This window comes from Micromys minutus (genome assembly GCF_963924665.1).
Source record: "Micromys minutus genome assembly, contig: SCAFFOLD_573, whole genome shotgun sequence".
Taxonomy (NCBI): Eukaryota; Metazoa; Chordata; class Mammalia; order Rodentia; family Muridae; genus Micromys; species Micromys minutus.
In genome coordinates, this window is record NW_027667829.1 from 65923 (window position 1) to 75000 (window position 9078).

At 41.5% G+C, this 9078-nt stretch overlaps 1 protein-coding gene and 1 pseudogene across 2 annotated transcripts in view; one reads left to right on the top strand and one right to left on the bottom strand.

Moving 5' to 3' along the window:
• Positions 1-1664: 1664 nt before the first annotated feature.
• LOC308416115 (coiled-coil domain-containing protein 186-like) overlaps positions 1665-9078 on the bottom strand; it is a 23300-nt pseudogene continuing 15886 nt past the window's right edge. The window contains exon 7 of the transcript in view: positions 1665-2804. The product of the transcript in view is annotated as a coiled-coil domain-containing protein 186-like (transcript). The remainder of the gene's footprint in view (positions 2805-9078) is intronic.
• On the top strand, positions 4210-6992 carry LOC308416116 (chromosome-associated kinesin KIF4-like). The gene is made up of 4 exons (XM_080942593.1): positions 4210-4519; positions 4683-4799; positions 6460-6582; positions 6812-6992. The coding sequence occupies exons 1-4, from the start codon at positions 4517-4519 to the stop codon at positions 6947-6949; spliced, it is 381 nt and encodes a 126-aa protein (XP_080798719.1). The 5' UTR covers positions 4210-4516; the 3' UTR covers positions 6950-6992.

The following is a 9078-nucleotide window of genomic DNA, read 5'->3' on the forward strand; positions in this document are numbered from 1 at the left end:
AATGAGTTTTGAAGCCAGTTTGGTCTATAGTAAACTCTTAAGTCAGCCAAGGATACATAGTAAGGTTCCATCTCATAAAAACCCACAAAGAAAGAAAGGAAAAATAAAGTATACCCCTTCCTAAATCTAGTAGTGATCTGAGAAAGTCAGTCCTCAACAACAGTCCTGTCACACACCTCACTTGAATAGCAAAACAGTAAAGGTTAGCTCCTGTCTGAAATCTTTGGGTTAGCCACTCCTCAGCAAACATTTATACTATTATAATTGAAATAGTGCTGTGAGCTGAATGTAGATTAAATGGCCATGTAAGCCAAGGAGGTAGAGTTCAGAAGCATACACAGGAACAGAAGGATCGAGGACCTAACTAACACCTTTGTAAAGGAGTTTGCAGGCATGAAGCAATTATGGGTACACTTGTTCTTGGGGAAACACTGAAGCATAGCAAATATTGTAACCACATACTACCTAATATGAATCATAGTCTATTTCTAAAACACTATGAAATGATGCTTTTTAGTTTGGCAAGTGACTATACATGAACTTTAAAGAGATCAAGTTGACTCTCCTACTTAATAACCTCACAATATGCAAATGCTTTGGCCACTCTTGATCAGACTGCTTGGAAGACACATTAGTTATACATAAAGACCATCTTTATTGTTGTTTCACTATCTTGTACTTACTAAAAGGATACTGTAGCAGGCACCGAGGATGGCTTTCTCAGAACTAATGGCTTCCTCACTAAGACGCTAAATGATAGGTCACATGTTATAGTAGACAGAGTAACAACCCAGAAGCTAAATAGGCATGGAATCTATCTAATCTGGAATTTATCAATAGTTCATTGAGTAACTTTGAACGAGTCATTTACTCTGCCTGAGTCTGCATTCCCTTGTATGTACAATGAAGAGATGAAACCAGCATAGATTACTTCTAGTGCTAATGTCTTGAGTCCAAGGACTAGTCAAAATATTAATAATAGTACCTTTATATGATGTTATAATATTGTATATGACATCATATAAAGGTACTATTATTAATATGTGTGTGTCACCTTGTGAAGAATAAGATAATTATTTATATTTTTATTAAGGTACTGGAAGCATCTTTAAATATTTCTCATTTATCACCTGGGGGTGGGGCACATCTTTATTAGTTTTGTTCTTTTCTGAGACACTAGCTTGACCTTGAACTCCCTGTGTGGCTCAAGCTGGCCTCATGTGTGGGCCTCCCAGTACAGGTGTGTGCTGCTATATGTGCTCAAAAGAAACAGATACTCTTGTCTATATTTTGTTGATAAAGAGCTGAACTTGAAAGTACTTTTTCAACGGTCATGGCAAATGTTAATTTTAGGAGTAAATACTTCTAAGTTCTACCCTGGTATTCTTTATTCTTTGAGTTTAAAACTTGTTCTTCTGAGATATATTGAACACTCTGCTAGAATTACAGACTGTAAAATGGTATCCTCAACCCTAGTTTTTCTCAAGGGAAATCTTTAAAATAGAACCTGGGACTCTACCTCTAGATGTTCTGACCAGGTTGATCTGAGGTAGGATTTGGCATTTTAGAACACTTCCCCAAGATTTCCTTTCTTTCTCTCTCTCTCTCTCTATTTCTTTCCTTCCTTCCTTCCTATGTTATATGTTGTGGGTCTATGTGGGTGAATGCCACATGTATACAGGCGTTGAACATAGATCGTTAGAACCCTTGGAGCTAGAGTTACAGTTGGTTACAAGCCACCTAATATGGGTGCTGGGAACTGAACTCAGGTCCTCTGAAAAAGCAGCAATCACTCTTAATCACTGCTCCAACCCTTGCAGTGATTTCTTTAGCCCCTGCTGAGAATCTGCAAGCCTAGGAGTCTTTCTGTTCCTTGTGATATGCTAGTGGTTTGCCAGCAGGTTCGGTATAGTTGTGTCAAAGTCTCTCTGGCATTCTAATCTGCTTTCTTGAATGAGGGAGAAAAAGATGAAATTATACCTTACGTGTGTGACACTCCAATCTGCCAAGTGTATTATGAGCATTCAACTCTACTGTGACCACTACCATCTAGCCTCTGCTGCCTTGAAGATTAGCAAGAGCAGAAGTTCATAGCAGCTGCTGGGTCCTGCATATGGAAAAGTCCAGTCACCCACGACAGTTCTTGAGCTGTCATTTGTGATATTTATCCCATAAGATGAAATAGACAAATGCTGACAGGGTAGAAGAGCATTTCTGAAGCCTGTAGCTAATTCACAAGTGGACAACGGACCCAGGCTACAGTAGGAAATGGAGCCCATTCTGAAGGGGCTTCTATAACCAGGTCATAGAACTCTTTATCTTTCACTAGTTTTATTCAAAGGAGCTAAAGGGATTTTTAATTTTATTATAATGTATCTTGTTGATAAAGGTGACTAAGATGGGCATTCTTATCTAATACTGTTAGACATGTAAATTGGTTTACCTACTCTAGAGGGCAACCTGAAACTAATCAGAAACTTTAAAAATATCCCCATCATGATCACTTTAGGAGCACATATATTAAAACTTTTTATATTCTTTGATCCAGTTGTTATATACATAGTAAGGAAATAGCCATCAATATGGAGCTTGCTGTATTCATTCAGTGAATCTTTTCAAAGTAACTTTGTGCCAGGAATGAACACTATTTCTGAGAATATAGCAGTTAACTTTGTCATTGTGAACATATTCTTGTAGGAAAAGACATAGTAAGCAGAAAAACAAAATAATTCTGGATAGTGATACAGAAGAGAACAAAAATTCCATGTTGACTTTGTAGGAAGGATGGGGAGGGCAAAGGCTTTCTGCGAATCAAAGAGAGGGTTAAGATGAGATAGAGACAATGTGAGGAAACCAGGCACCTGTAATCCTGGTTCTCTAGAGGCTAAAGCAAAAGAATCTCACATTCAAGGCCAGCCTGTGCTAAGTGATACAGGCCTAAGTCCCAAACAAGAAAGTGAGGGGGAGGGAAGTGAAGGAGAAGAGGCAATGAAAAGACCTCAGGGAAAGAGTGGACTTTGTGTCTCAGCACCCAAGAAGGTCATTGTCAAGGAATGAGTGAGAAAGGTAAAGATAGCCGTAGAGGCCCAACTAGTCTACCTTCTATTTGTGTATAAGAATATCCACTGCAACATGATTTGCAGTAGCAAATGTTTTCTTTCAAAACTATCCTAATATCTAACATTAGGGGACTAGTTAAATAAATTGGTGTATCGGCATGATGGAATATTGTGTATAGCTATTGAAATCATGGCTTTCACATTTTGTACTGATATGTGTTATCCTCCTGTTCAGAAAAAAAGATGTTATTATGGTTTCCTTTATAGCTACAGAACAAACACGATAGATCTCATGTGCAAAGCAGCTAAGATCTTGAATGTTATTATAAACTTAGAATGAGTCCACAGAGATGTGCAAGAAAAAAATGCTGACAGTTATGCTTTCAGGGCTTGGGGTGTTTGGTTTGGGGTTTGGTCTTGGGAGATTTTTTGTTTTTTGTTTTGTTTTGGTTTGGCTTTTTGCTTTTGATTTTTTTTCAAGTCAGGGTTTTTAGACAACCCTGGCTATCTTGTAACTCACTCTGTAGACCAGGCTGACCTCAAACTCATAGATATGCCTGCCTCTGCCTCCCAAGTGCTGGGATTACAGGTGTGCACCACCACTGCCCTGTGATTTCAGGCCTTGTTAATCACCAGACTATTGGATTCACTTTTGTTGTGGATTTGAAGGGGTGGTTTTGGTTTACTGAAAGGATCTCACTATGTAGCCCTGGCTACCCTGGCCTTGGCGGCCTCTGCCCCCCTGAGTGCTGGGGTTAAAGGTTTGGGCTGCCATGACCTGCGGCACGGACTACTTTAAAGCTAGTTCTCCCCATGTATTACACTCATACAGATGATGTAGGAGACTCAAATGCCAAACTTGAATTTATTATCCCTATTGTATTTTTTATTTCTCCTTTCAGCCTATAATTGCAGCCTGTCAAAATATTTTCAGATTGTAATTTTTGTTATCTTAACTATTAATCATCCTTCCAGCTTTCTGCTATTGTTAGAGCCTGATAAACATGGCTACACTGTAAAGTGGCTGTGAGAGAGAGAGAGAGAGAGAGAGAGAGAGAGGAGAGAGAGAGAGAGAGGGAGGGAGGGAGGGAGGGAGGGAGGGAGGGAGAGAGGGAGAGAGGGAGAGAGGGAGGGAGGGAGAGAGGGAGAGAGGGAGGGAGGGAGAGAGGGAGAGAGAAGAAGAGAGAGAGAGAATGTAGATGAGTTAGTGCTCCAAACAAAGACCTAGCTGGACAAAATGTAAAAATGTGCATTGAAAGAAAATCTAACTCGGTCCTAAAATAAACCTAACTGTACTACCATATTGCTGCCTGCAGGGCTTTGCCCCTGAAATGGTCCCCAGTGTTTATCTGGTACTTGACACAAGCAGGTGTTAGGACAGCCTCCTTATCTATCTTCAGCTATACTGCCCAAAGTAGAGCATTGGATTGTTTGTATAACCTGCTCTTCATTAGCCTATGGTACTTCCTGGTGAAATGAAGGAAGGGAATAGAGAAGACAGATTTGATCAAGATGATGAACTTTCCTTTCTTTCTAAAAAACATGTGCATGTAGAGGGATAGGACTTTAAAATGTCCATCAAATCCTTTCAGTAATGTGTCCTTCCACAAACTTGTTTTGCAGTGTTCCTGCAAAGGCTGGTGCGGGAACAAGCAATGTGGATGCAGAAAGCAAAAGTCAGACTGTAATGTGGCCTGCAGCTGTGACCCCACAAAGTGTCACAACCGCCATCAGAACCAGGTAGGAACAGTATTGCTTTCCCTTAACCATACCTTTGAACCTCTCTGGAGTTTGTATCCTTCTTCTTCTGCCCCAAAAACCTGGAATCTCCTACAGTTATTCCTACCCTTTTTTTCTGCACCCAGAAAGAGGCTCACTCCTCAGGTATGCACTCCCCACCCTCACCGCCAGCCTTGCCATGAAGCTTCTGTATAATTTCTGAAACAGGAACAAGGGACAGGAATGCAAGAACTTACAGGTAAACAGGGACACAGGATCAAACTAGTCCAGAGGCTTGGCTGAAACTGTGAAAACCTCGTGCTGAGATGGCAGCTTCTAGAAAGGAATTTAATCCTTCTAATATCTTGAGACAGTAGTTAGTAGACCCTAAAGGAAGCAAGCATTCTGTGGCTGTAGGAAAAGACCCACAGGAATTTCATCTACTAGTCACTGTTGTGAGCCAAGTTAACTACAGCTTTCTTTATGTCACTTCAAGGAAGAGCAAACTCTGAGAAATAAAATGTGCCCTGAAAGAAATAAAATGAGCCATGTGCACAGCAAGCAGGCTCAATCCCTGACCTCTCCTTATGCCTGCCTGTGCAATGGCAAGAAGGCTTTGCTATAGCCCTTGATCCAGAATCCAAGACTCCCACCAAGTGTGGTGTAGCAGACATTTGTCATACAGTTCCTAGACATTTACACAGGAACAATTTGGCTTGGGACTCTCATTTCAAAGGTTAGTTCTAAACTAAGCATCAGAGGACTAAAATGACAAGCTATGTAGGTCAGGATAAATGTCAGGCACATATTTGGGACCTGTAAGGGTTCCCTGTTTCATGGTTTTTCATTTAGGGTTCTAAAACACTGAAGCTGCTGCATGAAGGAATCTTTGGCCAAAACCTTTAGAATTCCATTTCCATCAAATCCATGTGCTCTTCACCTACTTTCCTTTTGGGCCTCCCTCAGGATTTCAGTTAAAGAAAACTATTGATCTGGGCCAGTGCTTCCATTTTACAGAAGAGGAAAGTAAAATCCGGAGGCAAGCTGACATGACTTGCCTGCTAGACAGCTGGTCATGGCAACTGAGATGAAACCTCTGGGTTACAGACAGCTACAGTTTTAAGCCCAGCTCTATGCAGAGTCACCTTGTGATTGACCTAAAGTGACTTCTGTCCTTTGGATTTCATTTTCTTATCAGAAAGGAATACTAGTGCAGGTGGCCTCCTATAGCAGTGCTGTTGTAGGTAGTAGAACTTTAATCAAAGAAATAATCAAGGCTTGGCCTAATTTCATTCTAGTTTATTTCTTGAGTAGGTCTTACTTGTTAAATACCCAGGTTAGACTCAAACTTGTCATCCCTCTGCCACAGCCTCCCAAGTTCTGGGATTGCAGATATATACCACCACATCTACCCTGGCCAAATTTTTAAAGTTTCTTTCACAGTATGTCTCATTCCAGACCTATACAGATCATTGGAGTCTGCCTCTTAAGTATGACAACATTTCTCTCGGAACAGAACATGTTAAGTGAGCCCTATGGCTTCTCCAAATTGTAGCTCCCTTACGTTTGCTTTGAGTAATTGGCTGATCAGGTCCTCAGAGCTGGGACCTACCTGACTGAAGAGGAGCTGTTCTGTAACTCAGATAGCTAAATTACATTAAGCCTATCTGCTTGATTTCAGGACGACTTGGATGCTATTGAGCTAAATCAAGATTCTGAAAATTCCTTCAAATTGGAAGATCCCACAGAGGTGACCTCAGGATTAAGTTTCTTCAACCCTGTTTGCGCAACTCCCAGTAGCAAGGTGGGTGGCTAAATACAAGACTTGAATGAAAACTAAACATACATCCTTTTCTGCATTAGCTGTGATAGAAGGTTATGGGAGATAGTTGTGGGGAAAGATATTATCAAATTGCTGGCCACTGGCTGGAGTCTATTTATCTAAAAAAGCAGTTGCAGGGGATGCCTTTTGTGGAGCCTTTGTACTGGCTCAGCTGGGTCCATGTATTCACTTCTGTCTCTGTCTTTCCTAGATCCTGAAAGAAATGTGTGATTCTGATCAGGTACTGCTGAGGCAGCCTGCTTTTTCCCCTTCTTCTGACCACCCAGAACTGAAATCTATAGGATCAGAATCACAAGAAAATAAGGCCACAGGAAAGAAGAAGAAATGAGCTCTGGCCAGCAATTCGAGCTTCTTCTCTGGCTGCTCTCCTATCCAAGAAGAGTTCCACTGAAGTTAGGGCCATTGTCTCTTCTTTCTGCAATGGACACACTCTTAGCTGCAGCACTGAGGGGAGCGTCACTAATGACTTCTGTAGCTTTTAGGTCTTCTTGCTATTGAGAAAAGGAGAAAAAGTGTCCCTAAAAGGAAGAGGATCTTTGCTGAGTGTTGGCCATTACCGTCTATGGCCTCCACTTACAGACAACTACTTTGCTTCTCTAGAAGGTGCTGAGCCTTCTACTGGAGAGAACCAACTGACCTTCCTGATACTCAAAAGGAACCAGTCCCCAGGACAGTCTAGCTCGCTCTTTGTCAACAGTTGAGTTGTCTCTTCATGGAGCCGAGGCCAACATGTTCTCTCGCGATCACATCAGCTTAATGGAAGAGCTTCGAGTAAGATGGAGACCTGCTTGACTCCCTCGCCAAACCCCAGGAATTGGGCAGGGAGCTTTCTACTCCATTTCAACTCCGGACTTTATAAACCCTTCAACTGTCTGTCACATGTGTTACTGAAGTTAGTGAAACATTTTTAAATGTTAATAAATAAACCTTAGCTCATTTACAGTTTGAAGGAGATCCTTCTATGATAGAAGAAGAAATAAAATTCCAGCATGTTTTCTTCGACCCCTGGGAAGTCTTAAAGAGATCCATTTCAATTTCCCCACAAATACACATACTTCCTTTTTCTGGGAAGGCTGCCTAGTTTTTTGTTTGGTGGTTTGTTTTGTTTATAGGGGTAGGGATTGAGCAAAGGGGCTCAGACATGCCAAGCAAACATTCTATCACAGAGCTTCCTGACCCAGCTTCCTACCCTTCCTTGGAATGTTGTGCCACTGTTGCTCTGCTGCTCTGGGGGAAGAAGGACACTGACACATTTAATGAGAATCCCCATACCATATTTATGCCAGAATTGTATTTGCTTCTCAAAAAAGAAAAGAAAAGAAATCGCTGGGCCTGGAGAGATGGCTCAGAAGTTAAGAGCACTGGCTGCTCTTCCAGAGGTCCTGAGTTCAATTCCCAGCAACCACATGGTGTCTCACAACCATCTGTAATGGGATCTGATGTCCTCATCTGGTTTGCAGGCATATATGTAGTTAGAGCATTGTATACATAGTAAACAAATAAATCTTTAAAATGTTCAAGGCCAATAGGAGCCTGTACTTTGCATAGAAGAAAATAAAGTGTCAGCTTTACCATCCAATAGCATATTTCTGAGAGAACGCTTTCATTGGGAGAATGTGTTTATCGTAACTCATGGTTTGAAGGTCCTAGGACATGGTTAGAAGCCCATGTTAAATCATGACAGAAGCATGGAACAGAGCAGCTCACCTCATAGCCAGGATGGGAGAAAATAGTGGAAGGACCTGGGTCCTATCACCAGCCTTCAAGAGCATACTTCCAGTGGACTAAAGACACTCCACAAGAACCTACTTTTTAAAATTTCCCTCAAATGGTACCACTGGCCAGGGAACAAGCCATGAACACACCACCCTTTTTGGGAACATTAAATATCTAACATGCAGATGGTACTGTGGTACAAAGAGGTAGTTATAATGTCAGTGAGTAATAGAGCTAGGAACGGACCCCATTATAGATTTACCTTATAGTTCTTTCTAATGTCCTGTAATCTGATTAATGGTAGAGAGCTTTTGAGTTACAGAACAAAACTATTGCCCCTTTGCTTTCTCCCTTTAAAAGGGAGTGGAGGGACAAGGATTATAGAAGCTAGAAGGGGGCCAGCCTTGCAATGCCACATACAGGCTATATTTGAAGCCTCTGGGAGTTTACAAACCTTGATACTCATCTATGCATACTGACTCCTGTCCTTACCCCCACAGCCCCTAAAAGGCTCTTAAACCATCCCCACAAGAAAACAAGACTCCAGAATCCACCACAACCCAAGCAAAGGAAATTGAAAAACAACCTGCCAAGAATGACTCCCAGTGGAGGACTAGGTGACCTGCTGGCCCTCCCTGGCTTCCTGCCAGCAAGCAGTCTTGCTTCTCTTTGCATTTTAATTCTGAGAGAGTTAGAGTATCTCTGTCATTGCCAAATACTGCCTCTGGATACAATGGGAAA

Bases quoted from the DNA above. Each gene is read 5' to 3' on its own strand.
- LOC308416116 (XM_080942593.1), top strand. The intron at 4,800-6,459 runs GTAGGAACAGTA...GCTTGATTTCAG, and splicing joins ACAACCGCCATCAGAACCAG to GACGACTTGGATGCTATTGA. The intron at 6,583-6,811 runs GTGGGTGGCTAA...TGTCTTTCCTAG, and splicing joins GCGCAACTCCCAGTAGCAAG to ATCCTGAAAGAAATGTGTGA.